General features: G+C 38.1%; 1 protein-coding gene across 1 annotated transcript in view; it reads right to left on the bottom strand.

Annotated features, from left to right (window-relative positions):
• Positions 1-21,814: 21,814 nt before the first annotated feature.
• The window catches only part of LOC140171838 (uncharacterized), a 38,730-nt gene continuing 35,665 nt past the window's right edge, over positions 21,815-24,879 (bottom strand). The window contains exon 14 of the mRNA XM_072195166.1: positions 21,815-23,425. Within this exon, the coding sequence (XP_072051267.1) occupies positions 22,451-23,425 (975 nt within the window). The 3' untranslated portion in view covers positions 21,815-22,450. The remainder of the gene's footprint in view (positions 23,426-24,879) is intronic.

Below are 24,879 nucleotides of genomic sequence, written 5' to 3'. Positions count from 1 at the left end.
TCCTATTCTGATTCTTAATCATTTCACATGCATCCGTACTTTAGCTATAGGAACTAGGCCTAGTAGGGCCCCATACCCCAAAATACTAAATCCTAATAACCTGGGGTAGATCTTAATACAAGGAGTGAGCTATAAATGGGTCTTGTTTTGTTTTGCTTCGGGATAAGGTTTTTCTTATGTTCTATCTATTTGACCTAGGCCTATCTCAACATGAAATTACAAAATGTTAAGCCTGGGTTTCAAAAATGTAATATGCACGGCAAAATCCAAAATGGCCGCATTCAGTTTTCCCCTGAAAATCACATTTTTAGCCATAACTTTGTCATTTTTGGGTCTTTTTACTTGGTTATGGTGTCTATGTCTATGTTTTTGGGTCAATAAATCTATTTATGCAGTTAGAAGTAGTCTCAAATATTCATATGTTGAGTTACGACCATTTCTGACCCAAATGCACCCATTTTAACCCCCAAAACCCGAAAAGGTTGATCCAATTTTTTCAGCTAGGACGGCTCTCGAAAATCTAAAATATGGGGAGGGGGGGTAGGAGGTAAAACTTTTCACAAATTTTTTTCAAGTATAATTTTATAGGTGTTACATCCCCTTCATACCCTCATCACCTACAGGTGTTGCCATGTTGACAGTCAAAATGGTATAGTTTCTGTAATTTTCCATAATTTTTCATTGATAATTATTCTTGGCGCCCTTAAGTCCCGCACTTTTTCTTTAGTCTTTTTGCCGCCCTTTATCTTCCGCCGCCCTTCTTTTTGCTGCCCCTGATTTAACCCCAGGGGCTCTCGTGCCCCAAAGCCCCCCCTCCCCCAAAAAATACGCGCATGATGTGAACATGACCTTAAACATTTTACCCCCGAATAGCCAGTATCAGGGGTAATAAATTGTCTCTTCCTGATCTTTTTGTTTTTTACCAGACCCTGTTTTTACAGTCAGCGCGGGGAGCTCCAACCAAGCCATGTGTATTTAACCCTTGCACATCTACGGTGACAGTGGTATGTTAAAATAAGATCAGGGAAAGAAAATTTATTATCCCAGATACTAACTATTTGGGAGTAAAATTTTTAAGAACTTCTCCACAATATGACGTAAAATTTACAAAAAAAGTAATATAAATGGCTAGTTGCTATGTTGCTACGGAAACTGATAACTGCGTGTCACAGGCACAATCTCAATGTGCTGCATAATAGTGTCCTAGATATCATCAGTGCCATGTGGTCGCTGCTAAATTTCATCTCCGGTATCGGTACCAACGCGCATCAGATGATCTACTCGAAAGTTTTGTCCCCCCGCGTTTCGTCCCCATTATCATCAAGGTAAAACTTTTTGTTGCATCTCTAATCCCAGATGACAGCAACAACATGTTTCTGTGACCTATGACCTATGGATTTTGGGCAGTTTGACCCCAAATCGACAAATTTGTTGTATTATAGGTGTATTATTGATAAACATGGATTCTTTAATTTTAAGCTAAAATGTATTAGGAGATAATTTTCAAAGAGAAGGTAGTTGCCATTCGTTGGAAGAAAAAGGTAATATTCTTTTGAGGGTGCATAAAGCATGAAAAAAGGTTATTTTTAAATCAGCACAGACGGAATATTAGAACTGACCCGGGGTACTGACCCCAACTAATTATGGAATAGTCCTGTTCTAAGCATTTATTCAAGACAATTTAGGTCCAATTTATTATGTAATAGTGTTGTTGATGTTTTTTTACTTCTGATAGGCTCCCTTTTCATCAAATTTCATTTCCAAGCTTGGAAAACCACTGAGTTTAGCATGAAAATACCGCAATTTTTCTGAAAAAAGAGCATAAAGTAAGATGTGCTCATTTTAAAATGGAAAAAATCTCCATGATTTTTATTTACTCAATTGTTTAACCTATATTTACTTTATCCAACAAATAAATAACTTTGACAAAAATATTGAGGAACTCTCATAATCATCTTGCAAACTTGGCTTCAAAATTAGGATTTTTCACATTTATATACAAGTGCTGAAAAGGCCATTACACCCCTCTCTGAAAATGGAACAACCCAAACGTTGTCCAAAGAATTTGTAATTGTTATGTCGAGACAAAATGTGTATAATTACTTTGAAGTATAAATAAAATGTCTGCAGATCCGCGTTATTATGTGGTTCTAATCAAAAGGTTATTTTTAAATCAGCACAGACGGAATTTTAGTACTGACCCGGGGTACTGACCCCCAACTAATTATGGAATAGTCCTGTTCTAAGCCTTTATCACTTAAGGCCCCAATTATTATGTAATAGCGTTGTTGATGCTGTTTACTTCTAATATGCTCCCTTTTCATCAAATTCATTTTCAAGCTTGGAAAATCACCGAACCTGAGTTAAGCATGAAAATACCGCAATTTTGCACTTTTCGGAAAAAAAGCATAAAGTAAGATGTGCTCATTTTGAAACGGAAAAAGTATCCACGATTTTTATTTGCTCAATTGTTTAACCTATATTTACTTTATCCAACAAGTAAATAACTTTAACAAAAATATTGAGGAACTCTCATAATCATCTTGCAAACTTGGATTCAAAATTAGGATTTTTCACATTTATACAATTGCTGAAAAGGTCATTACATCCCTCTCTGAAAATGGAACAACCCAAACGTTGTCCAAAGAATTTTTAATTGTTATGTCGAGACAAAATGTGTATAATTACTGTGAAGTATAAATAAAATGTCTGCAGATGCGCGTTACTACGTGGTTCTAATCAAAAGTTAGTGCACATTTCAAAGTTTTTGTGTCTGAGAAGACATTTCATGGGGGTCAATTTGAGGGGGGTCCAGTATCTCCCAGTAGGGGGTCCTCAAAATTTTTTTATACCTCCACTGTAAATACTCATGGACACATGTTTGATTGACAAAATATGAACAAAATTTTCTGACCCCCATCTTCCACCTACCATCTGAGTCTATCGGATAAACTCTCTTAAACACAAAATGACATTATGTTCCTGTGTCATATTCGTACTACGCGGGCTTTGGATGTCGACATTTTCCCATTATGCACTGCGTGTTTTGACCTCTCACCCAGCAAACGATGGGGCGCATATTCGCTACTTGCACGGTTCCGCCATTATGCACTATGTGCGGGAGAGCCTCGAACTGGCAGCATACATGAATGGGAATTGAACTAGTCATAACGTTCTGTGTAAGGTTACATAATTCTTCCTTTCATGTATGCTGCCAGTTCGAGGCTCTCCCGCACATAGTGCATAATGGCGGAACCGTGCAAGTAGCGAATGGAAGCATAAGTGTATCATTTCGAGCAAAACCCAAGAATCGGTCGCTATACCCGGGTTTCGCAAGCCCATTCTTGGGTTTTGCTCCCCAAACTAAGGAATAGCTCACCAAAACTCAAATCGGGTAGCAATTCTAGGGTTTTGCAGGCCATTCCTAAGAATGGGCAGCAATACTATAGTAGGCCTATAGCCTCCGAATCTTGGGTTTAGCCAAGCAAATTCAAATCCGGGTAGCTATTTTAAGGTTTTGAAGCCCATTCCTAGGAATAGCCCGCAAAACCAGGGTATAGCCCCCGAATCTTAGGTTTAGCACGGTGAAACTCAAATCGGGAAGCAATTCTAGAGTTTTGAAGGCTATTCCTAGGAATAGCTAGCAATACCATGCATGGTATAGCCTCCAAATCTTAGGTTTAGCTCGGTAAAACTCAAATCGGGTAGCGATTCTATGGTTTGGGGCTATTCCTAGGAATAGCGAGCAAAACCAGGGTTTAGCCGCAAAACCCTAGTTTCGCTCCCCATTCCAGGGTTTAGCTATATGGAAACCTTGAATCGGGCTTGGAAACCCTGAATCGGGTCTGAAAACACTGAATCAGTTGTGATTCCGCAATTTGATACGGTATTCGTGACCTTAAATATTTATCTTGTTTATACGGTGTGTCGAACAGCATGATGCCAGCATTTTCTGCAAGAATACAAGAGGTCATTAATTTTGATCTTTCTATTTCTATGTCCAAAATATTATGATATGTTAGGCATGCATGCATGTTTGTTCCTCTTTGTCGTTAATGTATTAATTATCATCATCATCATTATCATCATCATCATTATCATCATCATCATCATCAACATCAACATCATCATCATCATCATCATCATCATCATCATCATGAAAATAAATATTGTTTACACTAGAAAACAGGGAGGGTGTTAGACCTAATCATTTATGACACATGTATTTCTTTCTTTCTTTATTTACTTATTTATTTATTTATTTATTTATTTATTTATTTATTTATTTATTTATTTATTTATTTATTTATTTATTTAAATACGTAAATTGGCAGTGAATGTAGTGATAAACATGATAAAAACAATATCGTGAAGACAATCCAACAATTCATTTCATGTGTTAAAACATGTATTTTACTCGAAAATAAGGCATTGTTTTTTAATACACTTTTTAATTGGGCAATGCCGTCCACATGGTAGCGTCATAACATTCATGTCACTACAAGGTTAGTTAATATTATTAACCCTCTCCACGCGGGTGTCACAAGGTGTTGAGTCGACTTCAGACGACAAGTTTAAAAACAAATTTAAAAATTTCAGAACTGTAAATTTTCATGACCATATTTGGAATAGGCATGAAAATGCATTGAAATGCCTAGTATTTGTTCAGAGGTTCTTGAGATAGCTCTTGATATTTTGAGAAAATAGTAAGTATCTCAAAACTTGGACTTTTTATGCGGAAGGCAATGGCCAGCACGCAGAGCATTAATGACATTTGCGGAATTTTACCGTATCTCGTATTAACATACTAGTAATTAGAAGTCCTTCGGCTTTTAATACCATGTTTACGAGCAAAACTTCTTTTCAGCTGCGAATCCGGGGCTTAGCGGCACAAGTGTATCATTTACGAGCAAAACTGTGGTTTTGCTGCCCATTCTTGGGTTTAGCCACGAAACCCTAGATTCGCCACCAAAACCTGGGTTTAGCGACACAAGTGTATCATTTTCGAGCCAAACCGTGGTATTGCTACCTATTCCTTGGTTTGGGGAGCAAAACCCAAGAATTGGTCGCTATACCTGGGTTTCAATAGCCCATTCTTGGGTTTTGCTTGCTATTCCTAGGAATAGGCTTCAAAACTCTAAAATTGCTCCCCGATTTGAGTTTTACCGAGCCAAACCTAAGATTCGGGTGCTATACCCTGGTTTTGCGGGCTATTCCTAGGAATGGGCTTCAAAACCTTAGAATACTGAGCTACCCGGATTTGAGTTTTGCCTGGCTAAACCCAAGATTCGGCGGCTATACCATAGTATTGCTGCCCATTCTTAGGAATGGATAGCAAAACCCTAGAATCGCTACCCGATTTGAGTTTTGCTGAGCTATTCCTTAGTTTTGGGAGCAAAACCTAAGAATGGGTTGGCAAAACCAGGGTATAGCGACCGATGCTTGGGTTTTGCTCAAAATGATACACTTATGCTTCCATAGGCGCATCGTATTGTGAAATGCCAGAATTATTGCACAGCCCAGGCACAGCCAATAGAAATCAGCATCCATCTGTGTCCTTACTAAAAATTATGTTTTGGTACCGCTTTAGTCCAATATAACAGTGGTAAATATAAGTAATCTCTCGTTTTCTTTAACTTGGTCAACATATCGTTTATTATCATCCGTGTACCAACATTTGTAATTCTCTAATTTTGAATGCCATGATTTCCCGTCATAGAAATCCGCATTTTTATTAATTTTTCTTTGTAACGGCTTAAAATCGACAAAATTAGCTGTCCATTACAGGGGCGTTTATTCTTCCAGAAAATGTAAATTATTCCCTCACCCTACAGCGGTGTGTCGCATCCTTCCCCACAAAAATGGACCCAAAAGGGATCGTTTTATGCTGGCTGCTACCTACAAATACTTTTTCTTGTTCCCTCCCTTCCCTGACTAAATACTAGTATAGTATTTGTCAGACCCAGGAAGTTATGCAACTGTTAGGCTGTGAGCTAATTGTTCTATTTTGTCTTCCCTACAAACCAGTCCTGTATTCACTATTTATAAATAGCAATATATAAATTCTTTATAGAGAGAAATGGAGGTTGCCATTATGGCTGGGCGCCAGTATGTCTGGAGAGTTGACCTCTAGCACAGTGGGTGGTCTTCCTGTACTTTTCAATGGTAAGGCAGTTGACTTCAGCAACTAGTCGCTCAAAATTTGGTGTGTTTTACCGAACAAGAGCACCAATGGCGCTGTGGCTCTGCGCTTTTTCGTAACAGTGAAAGTAATTGTTCTTGGAGTCGATTGTGCAATGTGACAGATCACATTCAATGGGTACATCTCATTTGCAGAGCATATAAGAATACATCAATCAATTTAGGGAATTACTATTTAGCGACATGAATCGAATCGGGTGGAATTGGATAGAAATGGGTCCAAATGGACCGAAACTGATCAAAATACATAGGCCACTGTCAAGAATAGTGTTGTCTGTTTATACTAATTCGATCTCAGTTGACCCCAGGTGACCCTGAAATGGCCTTACAAAACTTTAGCTCTAAACAGTGACTAACCACCAGGTTTCATGCCTATTCAACAGTTTTACTCATTTGACCTCAGATAACCCCTGGTGATCCCAAAATGCCCTTCCAAAAATGTGACTGCAAATGTTGACTGCATCCACCAAGTTTCATGTCTGTCCAAAAGTTTTTACTAATTTTACCTCAGATGACCCCTGGTGACCCAAAATGACCTTCAACAAATTTGACTCCAAATGTTGACTTCCCACAAAGTTTCATGCCCATGTGACAGCTGTTACTAAATTGACCTCAGATGACCCATGGTGACCCTGAAATGACCTTCCATAAATTTGGCTCTAAATGTTGACTGTAGGCCCTACCTATCATGTTTCATGCTCATATAACAGGTTTTACTAATTTGACTTTAAATGACCCCTGGATGACCTCAGGTGACCCTGAAATGACCTTCCCAAAATTGGGCTCTAAATGGCGACTGTACCCGCCAAGATTCATGCCCATCCGACAGTTTTTACTAAGTTGACCTCAGATGACCCCTGGTGACCCCAAAATGACCTCCAAAAAGTTAAACTCCAAATGTTGACTGTACCCACCAAGTTTCATGCTCATCCGACAATTTTTACTAATTTGACCTCAAATGACCCCTAGTGACCCCAAAATGACCTTCCAAAAATTTGACTCTCAATGTTGACTGTACCCACCAAGTTTCATGCCCATCCGACAGTTGTTACTAATTTGACCTCAAATGACCCTGGTGACCCCAAAATGACCTTCCAAAAATTTGACTCAAAATGTTGACTGTACCCACCAAGTTTCATACCCATATGACAGTTTTACGAATTAGACCTCAGATGACCCCAAAATGACCTTTTAATAATTTGACTCCAAATGTTGACTATACCCACAAAGTTTCATGCCCATACAACAATTGTTACTAATTTGACCTCAGATGACCCATGGTGACCCTGAAATGACCTTCCAAAAATTTGACTCTAAATCTTGACTGCACCCACCAAGTTTCATGCCCATACAACAGTTTTTACTAATTTGACCACAAACGACCGCTGGTGACCCCAAAATGACCTTCTTAAAATTTGGCTCTAAATGTTGACTACACCCACCAAGTTTCATACCCATACGACAGTTTTTACTAATTTGACCTCAAATGACCCCTGGTGACCCCGAAATGACCTTCCCAATATTTGGCTCTAAATGTTGACTGCACCCACCAAGTTTCATGCCCATACGACAGTTTTTACTAATATGACCTCAAATGACCCCGAAATGACCTTCCCAAAATTTGACTCTAAATGTTGACTGCACCCACCAAGTTTCATGCCCATGCAACAGTTTTTACTAATTTGACCTCAAATGACCCCCAGTGACCCCGAAATGACCTTCCCAATATTTGGCTCTAAATGTTGACTGCACCCATCAAGTTTCATGCCCATACGACAGTTTTTACTAATTTGACCTCAAATGACCCTTGGTGACCCCGAAATGACCTTCCCAAAATTGGACTCTAAATGTTGACTGCACCCACCAAGTTTCATGCCCATGCGACAGTTTTTACTAATTTGACCTCAAATGACCCCCAGTGACCCCAGAAATGACCTTTCCAAAATTTGGCTCTAAATGTTGACTACACCCACCAAGTTTCATACCCATATGACAGTTTTACTAATTTGACCTCAAATGACCCTGGTGACCCTGAAATGACCTTCCCAATATTTGGCTCTAAATGTTGACTGCACCCACCAAGTTTCATGCCCATACGACAGTTTTTACTAATTTGACCTCAAATGACCCTTGGTGACCCCGAAATGACCTTCCCAAAATTCGCCTCTAAATGTTGACTGCACCCACCAAGTTTCATGCACATACGACAGTTTTTACTAATTTGACCTAAAATGACCCTTGGTGACCCCGAAATGACCCTCCCAAGATTTGGCTCTAAATGTTGACTGCACCCATCAAGTTTCATGCCCATACGACAGTTTTTACTAATTTGACCTCAAATGACCCTTGGTGACCCCGAAATGACCTTCCCAAAATTGGACTCTAAATGTTGACTGCACCCACCAAGTTTCATGCCCATACAACAGTTTTTACTAATTTGACCTCAAATGACCCCAGGTGACCCCGAAATGACCTTCCAAAAAATTTGACTCTAAATGTTGACTACACCCACCAAGTTTCATACCCATATGACAGTTTTTACTAATTTGACCTCAAATGACCCCTGGTGACCCCGAAATGACCTTCCCAATATTTGGCTCTAAATGTTGACTGCACCCACCAAGTTTCATGCCCATACGACAGTTTTTACTAATTTGACCTCAAATGACCCTTGGTGACCCCGAAATGACCTTCCCAAAATTCGGCTCTAAATGTTGACTGCACCCACCAAGTTTCATGCCCATACGACAGTTTTTACTAATTTGACCTCAAATGACCCCCGGTGACCCCGAAATGACCTTTCCAAAATTTGGCTCTAAATGTTGACTGCACCCACCAAGTTTCATGCCCATACGAGTTTTTACTAATTCGACCTCAGATAACCCCTGGTGACCCCGAAATGACCTTCCAAATATTTGACTCCAAATGTTGACTGTATCCACCAAATTTCATGTCCATTCGGCAGTTTTTACTTATTTGACCTCAGATGACCTCTGGTGACCCCGAAATGACCTTCACAAAAATTGGCTATAAATGTTGATTGTACCCACCAAGTTTCATACCCATACGATAGTTTTTACTAATTTGACCTCAGATGACCCTGGTGACCCCAATTTACCTTCCAAAAATTTGACTCCAAATGTTGACTGTACCCACCCCAGTTTCATGCCCTTACAACAGTTGTTACTAATTTCCGTAAGCAATCGGGTCAAATTATTATTTTATTTTTTTCTGATATTGGGGATTTTTTTTTTAAAAGTGATTTCCCTCCTCATCCACCCCCCCCGGCTGTCTTTGATTGCTTGACATTCCTTTTGATTTCTCTCAAAAATTAGCTCATGATTAATATTGCACAGCCAGAGTAAAACATTAAACTTTGCAACTTTCAAACAACATGATCAATGATTTCTGAAACCACTAAGTTCAGTCACATTTGAATTCAATAATTATGTACATTTATTTCAACTTTTCTATTTCTGCCACCCCCCTATGAATTATGAAACCACTAAGTTCAGTCACATTTGAATTCAATAATTATGTACATTTATTTCAACTTTTCTATTTCTGCCACCCCCCCTTATGAATTATTCATTCATAACTGTGATGACCTTGGGACCGTCCAATCAGAATCAACATGATCAATCAATGCGCCGTAAAGGTCATGACCTTTGTGTGGTGAAACCAAAATAAACAGTCAAAAATGGCGAGATTGGTCGGCACAGTCGATGTAACATCGATCAAATAAACCGTGGTCTTGAATTTCTTAAGAAGTCCTGGCCTAAAAACTATGCTGTTTTTCAGGAGAAAACATATTAATCTTTGATATTCTGAAGTATAAAATTGTTGGGCAAAGTGGAACATCATTTATTTAGACTGTTTTTGCTATGGAAAAATACGAAAAATTTTCAATTTTGCGAAGAGGGGTAAATCAAATTGAAAATATAATTTCTCCTCAGAATCATGTCCACAATATGGTTTAATTGACTGTTTCTAACAATTAAATCTACAAAGAGCGTGATGAAATACGAAGAGCTTGCATGACTTTCGGTCCGTGTTCATAAACAGGTGCACTTGACTTGCCAAAGAAAAATAGTGCAATCCGTATATTTCCGTCATCTTCTCGCAACTTAAATTATACAGACCAAAATAATCTCTAGCACACACAGGGAACCAAGCAAAGGGATTGAAATTGCTCGTTTCTCATGACGATTTCGGACTTTTCTTTCATAAAATAACTACTTTCCCCGCCTCATTTCAACCCAATACGGAGTGCAATCGATTGAAAAATAACTTATAGAAAGTTAGAACTCAATTTTAAAAGCACATATCGCACACAGAAATAACCTTAGCATAAAAAAGCACCATCGGAAGTGGCCGAAAAATGAACTAAAATACACCGTCCACTTAGCGCAATCACGATGGCTCGTCAAGCAAGCTTGGAGCCAATAAAAACCATTATAAAATGAATGGCGTTCGGTATATTTTAAAACGCTTTCGGTAACTTTTCTCTAAAATCAGTTTCTCATAACATATGTAAGTTACAGGATCCCCCAATCTTCAGATTTTTGGAACATATCATTTTTGTGAAAATTCATGTATACCGACATCTTGTTTTCCTATTCATTTGTATAGAGTGAATGCTTATCTAGATACTCTTTGGTGATACGATGTTGTGTAATGGCTGCGCCCATGTACCTCATGGTGATATATAAATAGCTATTTATAAATATACAGGACTGCAAACAGCATATTCTTCTGCAGATGGTACATTGTACAGTCTGGACACTGAACCATTGCATTAAAGAACTAATGGTTTAAAAGGCAGACAGACTCAGACTGTCAAACACCTATTTTCAGGGGTGTGAAAGCAGCTTTTTTGGTTTTGAGTTTTAAATTTTTGTACTGGTACACACATACACTTGCTCTGTACAAAAGTATATATGATCTTCCAAAAGTATAGCTTTTTGCTAGCTGTTTTCAGCTTTTCAGCTCTTTTATATATGGTGACTCGCCCCTGATAAAGTAATTCAGTAGCAGAGTCTGGAGATTGTCACTGAACTATTGCATCTAGGGAAGGATAATCAAGGATTTGGATCTGAAGCTGAGGTTTAAAAGGGAAGACAAATTTATATTCAGCTAATTGGTAGTTTGTCTCCCTTTAAATCCCAAATGCTTCCATAGACCAGCTCCCTAACAATCTTTGTGTGCATTAAATAGTATTTCCACTTGTCCCAGGCAGGGTAGAATTACTGACCCAAGCCTCCCCTGTTTTATGCCAAAGCATGATTTCCCTCAAAATAATTATTTATGGGATGGGAATGGGTAAAAGCCAAGGGAAGGGACCGTTGTACCCATTATAATTTTTCCCTAAATGACACTTGATGAATTCACCTACCCTGCATGGCAGTCAATGCCAGCCAGTGACTCGGCCATCTATTTCATCCCAAAAATGGCCATAAAACATAATAATACATGCTTCAGTTATAGACTTCCCCCCCCCCCCAAATTAGTTCATTTTAGCTTCCTTGAATCCTTTTTTTCTTTTTCAAAACACAAAATTCTTCCCCAAAGGGGTAAAATTATTCCCTCCCATTTGGGGGTGAATAACGAAAGAATAGCCACCCCTGGTCCATTATTAACAAGTTATTTGATAAGCATAACTCCAGTTCATGAAGAATACCTGAGCGCAAGAAGACCGTAAGTCCACTTGGCCCCTCAACATGTATACACTAACTAAAGTTGAGTATAGTTTCTTGCGTATATGTTTTATACATGTTCAGGGGCCAAAACAAATCTATCACAACCTTTTATGATGTTTTCACCCTGGAACATGTATTAACCATTATAAAACCCCAAGAAACTATACGTAACTTTAGTGTATACATGTTGAGGGGCCAATCTTGCGCTGAGGTCTTCAATTACTCCAAAACCCCAGGAGTGAAGTGATTTGTAAATTAAATTGGGAAGTGTATAATTTTTGATCGAACAAATGCTTCATTATCTTGGTATAACTTTGTTGGAACTCTTGGTATTAATTCTAGTTAAAGTATTTTGATGACTTTCCATCCTCTATCCTATATGTGGTTATTTGTGGTTCGCTGAGATAAAGGTAGAGTATTATTGGTATAAAATTGATGTATTCGTCTTGAAGCAATCATACATTGCCAAATATTTGATGAATCATGCTTCATCAAGAACCTGGAGCATGTAGAGGAATTACTTTTCGCGACCAAAACTGTGATGGATGAATGTAATTTAGTAAAGGGACGTGATAAAAAAGATGTAAATAAACTATAGGTATAGGTGCAATTTGGATTGAAATCTGAAAATGATCCCAATTAGTATTGATTATTTATCAATAACCATCGAGCGCGAAGATTGTTTAAAATCTGTTGATAGTAAACACTTACCGTAAACAAGTTGCTACGCAGTGGTGTAACTATGGTTGGTAGCGCCCGGGGCAAGAAACAAAATTGGCGCCCCTCTAAGATTATCTTAGACGCGGGCAGTGGCGTAGCTAGGGGCTAAGGATACATAATGCCCCCCCCCCCATCCTTGAAACAATTGCGCGAGGAGCGCGCGAAATTTTGGACAAATAAAGCCTATACACTAATTAATTTTGGTTACTACAAGTTGAATATCGGTATTAAAATGTTCTTTCAATTGATTATGTGCTGAAATGCGCGCAAAGCGTGCAAAAATTGTGACTTTCATCGTTTAGAGGGGCGCAGAATCGATGCTGAATTGGTCAATTTAGCGCCCCCTAAGGGTGGCGCCCGGGGCATTTTGTCCCCCTCTGCCCCCCGTAGTTACGCCACTGTTGCTATGGTCGAGGTACCTAGTCTGGTTGGTGTATCTCCAGAAAATGGTGACGGACGCAAAACTGTTTTTCAACGTGATAGAAATTATATTTTTGCTAACATGCCACTTTTTGTAACCAGATGTGTTTAATAGTATACAAATATTAACTGTCTATGAGTGTGATGGTCAAAATATAATCACTCGGTGAAAGATGGATTGTTCCATTCCACGAGAACGGCGAGTGGAATGGAACAATACATCTTTCACCGAGTGATTATATTTCGACCATTACACGAATTTAAGACGGTTAATATTTGTTTTATATCACTCATACATAAATTCTATTACTAAAATACTATTTAAGGTAGGAAACAAATGTTTCATCAACATAACACCATGTTTTGCCATGATATACTTCACATTTTGGATCCACCCCATAACTAAATCGGCGAGTCTAAGAGTCAGCGCACGGCTTGGCGCAGGCGTACTACGGCAGTCGCTATGATGGTAAAGACTATCACACGGAGAGGGTGATAGTAAAAATGACAAATGGTAATCAACCAATGAACTGTCTAGAAATTATGTATGAGTGATATAATAAGTAATTAAAAATTGAAAATGTATTTACACTGCCTGTCCTGTAAAAATGCCCATACGACATGGTCTCAGATTTGAAGCAGGTTTCACTGCCAAAGTGTGTAAAAATTCACTCCAGAGTGAAAATAGCCATGTTAAATTTCTAAGGTGTCTTTTCTAGGGTAAAATTGTTTGTAGAACATGATTTTTTTATCAAAACGTGTGCATCGTACATCGTTTTGCTACAAAATGTTGATTTGTGGCCGATTTTGCCCGAAAAACACACTTTTTGGATGACAAAAATTTTCACATGGCAACTTTGTATACTCATAGAGTCTACAATATACATAGATATGGCCCTTTAAAATGTTAACATATCAGCTGAGGGTACTATTTGATGGATTCAGGTATTTGTCTTGTGATTGACTTAATAATTTGCGCGCCATAATCATTCAAATATGATATGCCTCGTGACAATTGACATACCAAAATAAGCCGTTTTCGGCAAAAAAATTGATTTGAAAAATCATAACTCTTGATAGGAAGGTGCTACAGTGATGGTTGACCTACCAGTCTATGCAGTATTTAATTGGCTTTCATTTGATACCTAACCTTGTTCATTTTAACTAAGGGAAAGACTTGCAAAATGTAAAAATGTTTCCCCTACCCCTTAAAATTTTGATGTGTGTAAAAATTCCCACCATTTATAAAAATTTAATTAACAATTTGTGAAATCTGTAAATTACGTAAAATTTGGCATTTCGAAAAATCGCAACAAAAAAAAATATGTGGGCGACATGTTCAAAAAACTAATCAGTTATTCCAATGATACAGTACTACAGGGATATAGTACCAAACTTGTGCTAAAATGCATATTTTTTGAGTTCTAATTTTTTTAACAAATTGACTCGCCACCCCATTTTTGAGCAAAAACAGGAACAATTAGTACCTGTAATATTGCACAATCATGTGACCTATATTCAATGTGTGTGCACCAAACAGATATCAGACTTGCACTACAACATGATGTGAGCCTTGCAGAGCCTTTATAAGTGTGCCAATAGAGTTCAAATATGTTGTGATGATGTTGTCAATTATGGATCTCATATTTTTATTTATGTCAAAAGCATATACCTCTACTGTAATGCTCATATCAGGAAAACAATGACAGATTTTGCATTTCTGACTTCAGAAAAACTAATCAGTTATTCCCATGATACAGTACTACAGGGATATAGTATCAAACTTGTGCTAAAATGCATATTTTTGAGTTCTAATTTTTTATCAAATTGACTCGCCACCCCATTTTTGAGCAAAATCGGGAACAATTAGTACCTGTAATATTGCGCAATCATGTGACCTATATTCAATGTGTTTGCACCAATCAGATATCAGACTTGCACTACAACATGATGTGAGCCTTGCAGAGCCTTTATAAGTGTACCAATAGAGTTCAAATATGTTGTGATGATGTTGTCACTTATGGATCTCTTATTTTTATTTCCGTCAAAAGCATATGCCTCTACTGTAATGCTCATATCAGGAAAACAATGAAATGAATTCTGCACAAAATTTCAGTCTAGAAAATATATTTAAAACGATATTTTTTTAAACTTTATATTTTGCCATTTTTGGCAGTCATAAACCTGCTTCAAATCTGAAACCGTGTCATACCAGCTTCATGTATCTACGATGCCCCACTTCACCAGGTCACTGGTGCCTGGGTGAGGTTTTGTCAGCTTTATCTCCTAGATTTCAGCTGTTAATGCCATTGCCTAGCCTAGATAGTAAACAGGCTTAACTCTCTTCATGCGGGTGTCGACTGCAGACGACATGTTTCAAAAAAATTTTAAAAATTCAAAATTTCAGAAATGTAAATTTTCATGACCATATTTGGAATCAGCATGAAAATGCATTAAAATGAGTACAAACAAGCCTAGTATTGATTCAGTAGTTGTTAAGATAGCTCTTGATATTTTGAGAAAATATTTCAAAACTTCCAACTTTTTCCGTTGAAGCGCATGGCTAGCACGCAGAGCATTAAAAATACACGGTCATACTGATTTGACTACTTACACATGTAACATAAAAAAATGCTTGGAACAACCAGGTATAACACAAAACTCTTTTCGAAACTGACTTGTAGTACTCGAGTTCAATACTCGCACTCATTTGTACTCGAGAACGAGTGTGAGTACAATGTTGGTATTCATATTCGTACTCAGAGGTATGTACTCGTACTCGTTGCTAAGTATTCGCATTCATAGCCAGTTTAATGAATTCATTCGGATTCCTGGGTGATACGTGCTAACATACTTGGTACCTATTATAGCCCTATACTCAAAAGTCAACATTTATATTACAAATTTCCCACTTAGTGCCAGAAGTGGGTAAGAGAAATATCTACCTTTTGTAGATGCCATGTGTGTATGGAAATTGCCACTAATGTTCACAGGGCAGCTATTTGCACTTACCCTCTTCTGTGACTGCTTAGCATCAGAAGTGGGTGAGGTGTACTAGCTGCCATGTGTTAGATGAGTACAATATACTGTGTGTAAATTGCCAAATGTTCCCAGGGGCAGCACTTACCCACTTCCGGCACTAAGCGGTCGTTATTTTATGAAAATGTTCATTCACAAACAGGACTTTTCAATTAGTCATTCTAATGTTCATTCACAAACAGGACTTTTCAATTAGTCATTCTAATGTTCATTCACAAACAGGACTTTTCAATTAGTCATTCTTTGTAATTCAGCGTAAGATTGAAATAGCATTTGAAAGAATTGGAAAAGCTAGCAACAAGAAGGAAGGACTCAGTTGAGAAAATAAACAAGTCAGCAATTGAAGACCTGAGCGCAAGAAGACCGTATAGTTTCGTATATCTTGGTAATGTTTTATACATATTCAGGGGCCAAAACAAATCTTTCACAACCTTTCATGATATTTTCACCCTGGAACATGTATTAAACATTATACAACCCTAAGAATCTATACGTAACTTTAGTGTATACATGTTGAGGGGCCAAGTGGACTTGCGGTCTTCTTGCGCTCAGGTCTTCAATTACAGATCATGTTTCACAACAAAATCATGTCATAAATTGGGAGGGAGCCGAAATCGTCGATAAAGACCCAAACGCGGTGGATCAGAAAAGCAATGGGGATCAGAAATCAGGTAGATAACGTCATCAATCGCGATGAAGGACCTTTTTTTGAGTCATGTATGCGATCAGCTACTGAAAACAACTACACCCCCTGGGGATGAGAGTAGGAAGACCAGATGTGGTGCAGCATATCATACAATACAATAGAAAATGTGCGTTTGTACCACAGGTATGAATGAAGTAGCTTTATTATAATGATTTATTGTCAAAACAAAATGGATTACACTATTACATTTCCCTTCATAATATTATGTGCAATATCTTTGATTCTGTTTAAAATATTATAAAACGGACAAATTGTGTGCGTTTTCTGGGTCGTCTGGGCTTTCCTTTTTTTTTACGTACAAATTATTCAATGCTGCCTTTGAAATAGCCGAATCAAAGCTAGTCTCTTACACAGCCAGTTTGCGTTGGTCTGACACTCGTCGATCCTAACAAACATGTTCGTGATAGCCACATACAGTCAGTCTGGCCGCAAGACTAAATCAAGAGCTTGTGTCTGTTGTTTCACTCTATATGATCAGTGATGATACATAATTCTATTTCGCAAGGGCTGGGGTATGAACGTTTGGACAGTATTTATTGTGGGACATTACAGCACATATCGAATTGCATTCTGAATACGAAGAATGCCCTTCTGATATTAAATAATTTTGATTTTTGAAATTCGCAATGTAATACACATTTTATGGCAAATCATTAAAATTGATATTTTTGATATTTAACAGTACTTGAAGTAAACTTTATAAATCTGATAATTTATACTTAAAGTGTATGTAGGTGGGATGAAATGCCGACGATCAATTGAAAATTTTGACCTGTCGTATTGAAGATATGGATTTTTTTTTCCCAAAACACCAAAAAAAATAGGTCTTTTTGGGAAAAAATCCATATCTTCAATATAAAAGGTCAAAATTTTCAATTGATCATCGGCTTTTCCTCCCAGCTACATACACTTTAAGAATATATCATTAGATTTATAAAATTTATTTCGAGGACTGTTATATATCAAAAATTTGAAAAATATCAAATTTTAATAATTTGTCATAAAATTTGTATTATATCGTGAATTTCAAAAATGAAAATTATTTGATATCAGAAAGACATGCTTCGTATTCAGAATGCAATTCGATACGTCTGAGGTGCTCTCATGTCCCACAAAAATACTGTCGAAACGCCATAAACGCTCATTCTAGATCCCTTAATTCTAGACAGATTTGGTGATGCTTGCCAATGTCTTCGTCTACGCTTCAGCGATTTGAATATCTAATTGTTCTATATATTGTCTTGTATATAAATGTTTGTACAACTCTACAATATCTGAATTATCATATTCTACAGATGAAAGAAAATCGACCAATTGTTTACTCTTTTGATACAAATTTAATTCTGCATTGAAATCTCCAGGCGGCATAGGAAGCGCAACACGTGACGTACGAGGCTGGCGAAGATACAGGGCTGACAGCCCCATTCAAAATATATGGTTAGTAATTACAAATGGAAAATTAACATACTTGCAGTGGGGTACTTTGTCGAACCCCGACGGTTTTAGAGTAAGATAATTTTGCTTTGACACCACATAACAAATTTAGAATTGTTTGTGAAGATTTCATGATTATGTGTTAATCCAATGGCGACCTTAAAATTGGCGATATCGCTTCCATCACCGCCTGGAAATCTCTTTAAAATGTATGTGCATTTCTGTCTTGAATCACATACGGTGACGAAAAGGCTAAGCGGATGTTTTTTCCGTAAAGAAACTATTGCACTATATAAGTTCTTCAAATATCACTTACACGCCCATTTACACTCAATGGCAATGCCATGTAAGCAAACGCCGTGGCAAACCATAACGTTGCCTGGGCATTGAATGGTGTTCATATACACTGTATATGAACCTCTTGGCATGCAGAACAAGTGGTCGATGAGATATTTGTGTTGTGCGAAAGTTAAAAGGGGCGTCTCGTGTCATTCTATAAACAGCATCTACGTCAGGTTCATGATTAGCTAATGATTGCACTATGACAAACGGACATAATCTGTTGAGTTACATAGTTTAAGGATACGAGACATGATTTACCGACAAGTGACTCATTTCGGAATGCGATCATGAATTTTGAAGAAAAAAAGTTTCCACGGGCTTCGTTGGGACTCGAACCAGCGATTCTAAACTTCCTTCGATTACGCGTCTAGCGCTTTATCGCTCGGCCACCGTGGCAGTTGAGCGATGGAGTGTAATGATAAAAGATAAATCTCATAATGCCATCTTTAGCCTTTTGTTTACTAAAAAAGACGCGTTTTGTAAAGATAGATTAGCCGTTTTATGCATAAATAAACGAACGTTTGGGAAAGGTTTCAAACAAATAATAAAGACACTGATGTGATGATGAAATTGCGTAAGTTGGGAATTATCTGTGTCGCAATGTTTTGTTTTGGTTTTAGGAATTTGACCTTAAAATTTACGACTTCATGACATTATCATTCGAAATCAACAAAAGATATTTCAACACTATATGTCCTCATTCTTTCTCTAGAATGTTTTGTACATGTATGTGAAATAGCTTCAACAATGGTTCGCTGCATAATGGTAAAAATAGCCTTGACTCAAAAAAGGGCGAGAGGTACCATATTTACGGATTCAGGCTAAATTTAAAATTGATATAAAACGTTCGTTTTTTGATCGATTACAAAAATTAATTTTTGTCGTATAAAGAAATTGTATCTGGCGTGAATTTCACTACAGTTTTTATTCCTAGGGCTCTTTGACTTCTTCAAATAATTTTTTTAATGATAGAGTGAATCCCCTGGCCCTCTATAATTACGCACAAAAGATCGACCCCCCTTAAGCAATGTCCTTTTGTTTTTAATGTATTGCAAAGGAAAACCTCTTGGCTATATACGGGTTTCTGTAACCATTGGGCCAGATGGGCCCGAGCCCAGGGCCCCTACAATTTGGGGGCCCACTGTGGCCATGTGCATGTTTCTTTTTTAGCCCGAAAACACGATGTTTTGGACCAAAATATGCTAAAACTGCACAATTTTGCGCGCTTTTCGCACACTGGCCCTTTGCATAGCAAAATTCACCTTCATTTTGGGCTAAAATTGTCTGAAGTTGGATTTTTTCGCACGCAAATGTCTTGGTTAAATCGATCCTCAGTATTTGTAAACCAAAACTTGGTCACTTGAGTGCACATACCTTCTTTACGGTGAGTTTGGGACCTCCGAATTTTGGCCTGGCTTAGGGCCCCCAAAAAGGTAAATCCAGCCCTGGAAATATTTTAGAGGTTTTTATATATGTAACTTCAAAATTAGAATTGCAATGTTTTTTTTAGGTTTTAATTTTTGCTATTATTTCTTAAAACTGCTAATTCTTCAGATTAGTAAACATTGTAGAAAGTAGTAATGCTGAAATAACCATTATGCTATATACATTTGCAAGCAACCATGGACGGTACTCTTTAGTCTCTCTCGGCACTCACAGAAGTAACACATGGGTGTGTTACTGGTACAAGTGACATGTTTAGGTGATGTTACCTGCAGCAGTGACATATGAACAGTCGCTGCAATTCACACCTATTGGAGCTAAATAACAATATGCATCGTGTCAGTAAGTGACTGTTGTGTGTCTGGATGAAGAGAATAGTATTTCCCCAAGTAAACATAGGACACTGACCAAGGTCAGATGGACTTGTGGTTTGTAAAGTGTTGTGTAAACAGTCATAATTGGGTGTGATAATGCTCCTCATTGGGGGTCTATTACATCATTTAGAAATCAAATGATTGTAATTGTATCTGGATAATCTGTTACCTTGGTACTTCGAGATCATGTTTACATAGTTAATTTCTTTGCGACTCTCATTTCTGTAGGTGCAACAGCCAATTGAAAAGAGGAAGTTATGGTCAATATTTTACAAGTGTTACTTGGTAGGGTAACACTCTTGGCAGCCATGTTTGTTAATGGTTTTAGATGTCTACTGCATGCAGTAACATTGTAAAATGTGACCTCAAATTGACCTCATTTGAAGGGCGCCTGGTGTGTGTTACTTGTAGCAGTAACAAAAGTGTGTCACTGCTGTAAGTGCTGGGAGATACTGTTAAAGTGCCCTTTATTAGTTAATGGCATCATATACTCATCTGAACAACCAATCAATAAAAAGCTTCTAGATGTCTTAGCAATCTTAAGTTCAATCTCCTTCATCCATGACTATTCTTACCATATCTCTGATTGGTTCAATATATGATAGAGCCCTCTTTTTAACCAATCAAAATAAAGGGTCGACAAGTTCGAAATTCTCCCTAAGATAATAACTTTTCAAAAATATATTGGTACCCTAGGTTTTTTTATACACCTGGTCCAATTTGCAATGTCACGCATTGTTGCATTCGGTCACAATAGATCATTACATAAGCAAAGACGCAGGTTTGGAAGTTCCCATTCAATTGTCACAATGCATGCAGAATATAATCTACATTAGGTCAAGCCTATTGTGTTATTTTGACCGAACGCAACAATGTGACATTGTATATTGGACCAGTTGTGTTAACCCCAGGGGCACTACAGACTTTCTTACAGAGCTTCTGATTGGTTAGGTTTTGAATATAGTCATCTGAGTACCAATCAAAACTTTTAAGCTACCCCCCCCCCCCCCCCTTCATCCCTACTGACTATTCTTATCATATCTCTGATTGGCTCAATACATGGCATAGCCCTCTTTATAACCATTCAAAATAGTTCTTAGAGACCTGGTAATGTCCATGGGGTTTTACACCAAATGTGCTACCAGTTACTTTCATGATGTTCGAATTTTAAGGAATCTTCGACTTAATCAAATTAGAGAATAAAGGTATTGTTTTTAGCTGCTGGAGTGCATATATTATCGTCTCATATAACACGGGCGACATCATTGTTTTACGCCAAAAATAATGATGTTGCCTGTGTTATATGAGACGATAGATGCACGACAGCGACTAAAACAATACCTTTATTCTCATTCTTAAACACTTCAATCCCGGGACTTCAATTCAAATAAATATATCCTAAGTATTACACATTTTAATCAAACTAAATCCTACATTTTACAAGGAATTATCTAGTACTTAAAATCGATCAGTCCCGTTGTTGCTATGCACCTCTGATTGGTTCAAATAGCGAGTACCCGCATCGCGTCGATGCACATGCGCTGACCTGTGTTATATCATGTCATATCACACGGGTAAGAACCAATAAGATTGCAGAAACGCTCTCAAGTGTTTAAGAAGAAGTCTTTCAGGGAAACTTAGAAATTGTGGACCCTTCAGTTCATGGAGGTAGAAAGGCTGGTAGTCGTCATGGGGTTTAGAAAACAAATACTAGAAATTACCAAACATGGATTTACTTATTAAATACTGTTTCAAATTTGTTCCATGCACTGATAATGATGATGATGACAAAACTTTTGGTAAATCAACTATTTGAATGAATTCTATCGAATATTGCTGAAAATTTTATATCTACATCGTGGTCACAAAAATTGTTTGTCGTACTTGACCAAACAAAGTGCTGATCTACTAATTTTCATCTAATTTCAAGGGGAAATAAAACTTTTCCTGGACTCAACTGTAATTTATAAAGCGAAGATGAAAAAAGAACACAATTTCAGGAACTACATCAAAAAACAAGCCAACCTTCTCATCCTCATATTTTCATTTATGCACTTGGTTTTGGATGTTTTTTACATTTCGTCTTCTTCTTCTTGAGTCTCAACACTAGCCCGACCTTGAGAAGGGCCATCAATTTCAGCTTCTATTCTGTATACCGTTGACTGCTGTGACATTACCACGGTCGTCTCAGAAGCTTTGGACTTTTCATCAGGTACCACCAGTTGTAACTCAATCGGTTGAAGCTGTTTCTGGGGAGCATCCGATGGTGTGAAACTGAAAGCTACGGCGGTATCTGTAGCAGTGGTATCGGGAGGACTTCCTGAACTGTATCTGGATATCAGACCTTTCACAGGTGATTCTGGGTGTGTCATGTCTCCACCTTCCACCGAGACAGTTTTGATATCCCTTGCTGTCGCCTCTGTCTTGACTACGTGTGTCATGTCTCCACCTTCTACCGAGACAGCTCTGATATTGTGTGCTCTCGCCTCTGTCTTGACTACGTGTGTCATATCTCCACCTATTTCCTTCTCCACTGAGATTTCCTGAAGAGTCATGGTCTTGCTTGCTGTTGCTTCTGTTTTAACTACGCGTCTCATCGCCCCACCTCTTTCCAACTCCATCGAAACCTTCTCTCCAGGTTTGATCTCGCTTCCTGGTGTCTTTGTCTTGATGACTACTTGTTTGCCCTTGTCTGTTGTCTTCAGGCTGCCTTTCCCCTTGCCTATAGCCAAGATTGGTTTATCATCTTCATCAGTAGGTACATCACCGACACCGTAAGTGGTAGTAACCTCTTTGGTGATGCTGAATACCCCATTGCGGTCTTCAGTCGCGCCAAATACCTCATTGCGGTCTTCAGTCACACCGAATGCCGCATTGAAATCTCTTGTGGTGCTGACCATCTCATTATCATCCTCTTCAAATTCCCCACGATCTACAATAGTCTGTACTTCACTCCCAGAGGTTTTTGCACGAATGATGGAAAGTACAGCTTCATCACTGGGGATGTAGCCATCGTAATATTCCGGAAGCAGTTCCATGATCATTTCCTGTGCAGAAGTTCAGATGAAAGAAAATGCAAAAATATCTTTTTTTTACAAATTAAAGACTGAATTTCATGATGTGTAAAAAAAAGGATTTTTATGGAAAACTCTGATGATGGCACCTCTCACAAAAATATAGATGTTAAATTACAAAGAGTAACTAAGACCAAATGTTTAGGCGTTATAATGGATGAAAGAAAATCTTACATGGAAATGTCATATTGATGGAATCAGGGGGGGTGGGACGTTGAGGTTTCGATACTAGATTTGGGGTTTTGAGGTTGCAAATGGCGCGAAACTTTGTGTTAAAACCAATGGTGGCATATCCGCTAAGATCGATTACGTTGCCCAATTTCCGTCATCAATATCATTTAAACTACCGAACGCACCTCCGCAAGTTTTGGAATGTAGCAAGAAAACGTTATTTTGAGCAACTTTTTCCAGCCCACCTCAGAGGTGGGATGGAGAAATTTTGAGAAAAAGCATTTGAAATTTGAGTTTTCGCGGGGTTTTGGGGGTTTTTAGTTTAAAATTTGCCGTTGCATTAATCTCTTCAACAGACTCAAAGCAGTCGGTCGTGTGGGAAGAGGTTATAGTAGCGTACTGGATGTACTGTTTCATAGTTGGACAAGTACATTGTAGCTCGTCGCCGATTATTTCCTGGTGATTGATACCGTACGAAGCATCTGCATGGTATGGAGAAGTCAGCTCTTCTGTTTACAAACAAACTAATAGCTCTGTTTACAAACGTGATGACAACCTGAGCATATTATACTTGATGGTGAGTGTGCGGAGTATTAAAATTTAAATTGGTATAGTAATTTCACTGAGTCGCTTTCTCGAGCTCACTGTTTTCGTACGGTAGGGTCACGGACACTGCCACTGCACTGATATGCAGAAAGCTTATAATTTATATTGCGAGCGAGCACACTGATCAGTGCATGATGTGTCTCTAGTCCACAATAATTATCCATCTCATGATCTATTTAATAATTATAAACTGTCACTGTAAACTGTGTAACCCTGACCATGCTGACCCTGGCCATGGTAATTGCCGTAATTGTAATTTCACTAAACTTTTAACCCTGGCCGTAACTCATTTACCGTTCGACGCGTTCACGTTCGTGAAATTCTGAATACCCAAAACTAGATAGGGTACTGTTCGTAAGTAAGTTTAGTGAAATGCAACTTAGGCCTACGACTCGTCACAAGTTACGGTTAATTTTGAGACTTACGAAGCTTCGTAAACTAAAGCTTAGTGAAATGGACACCTTGATCAAACTGTAACCCTGGGGCTGGGTGCTGGGGGGCACTTAACACAAATGACCATACAAGTATGTTCCCCGGAAGACCCCCCATTTTGGATTTTGCAGCTCTGAAAGACCCCCTATAAGTGACCAAACTAGAGCTCCGAAAGACCCATGCCATGATTTTGATAATTTCAGCTGTAGAAGGTTTTG

The sequence above is a fragment of the Amphiura filiformis genome, chromosome 15 (genome assembly GCF_039555335.1).
Source record: "Amphiura filiformis chromosome 15, Afil_fr2py, whole genome shotgun sequence".
NCBI classification, from domain to species: domain Eukaryota; kingdom Metazoa; phylum Echinodermata; class Ophiuroidea; order Amphilepidida; family Amphiuridae; genus Amphiura; species Amphiura filiformis.
This window is presented reverse-complemented; position numbering and strand designations above follow the sequence as displayed.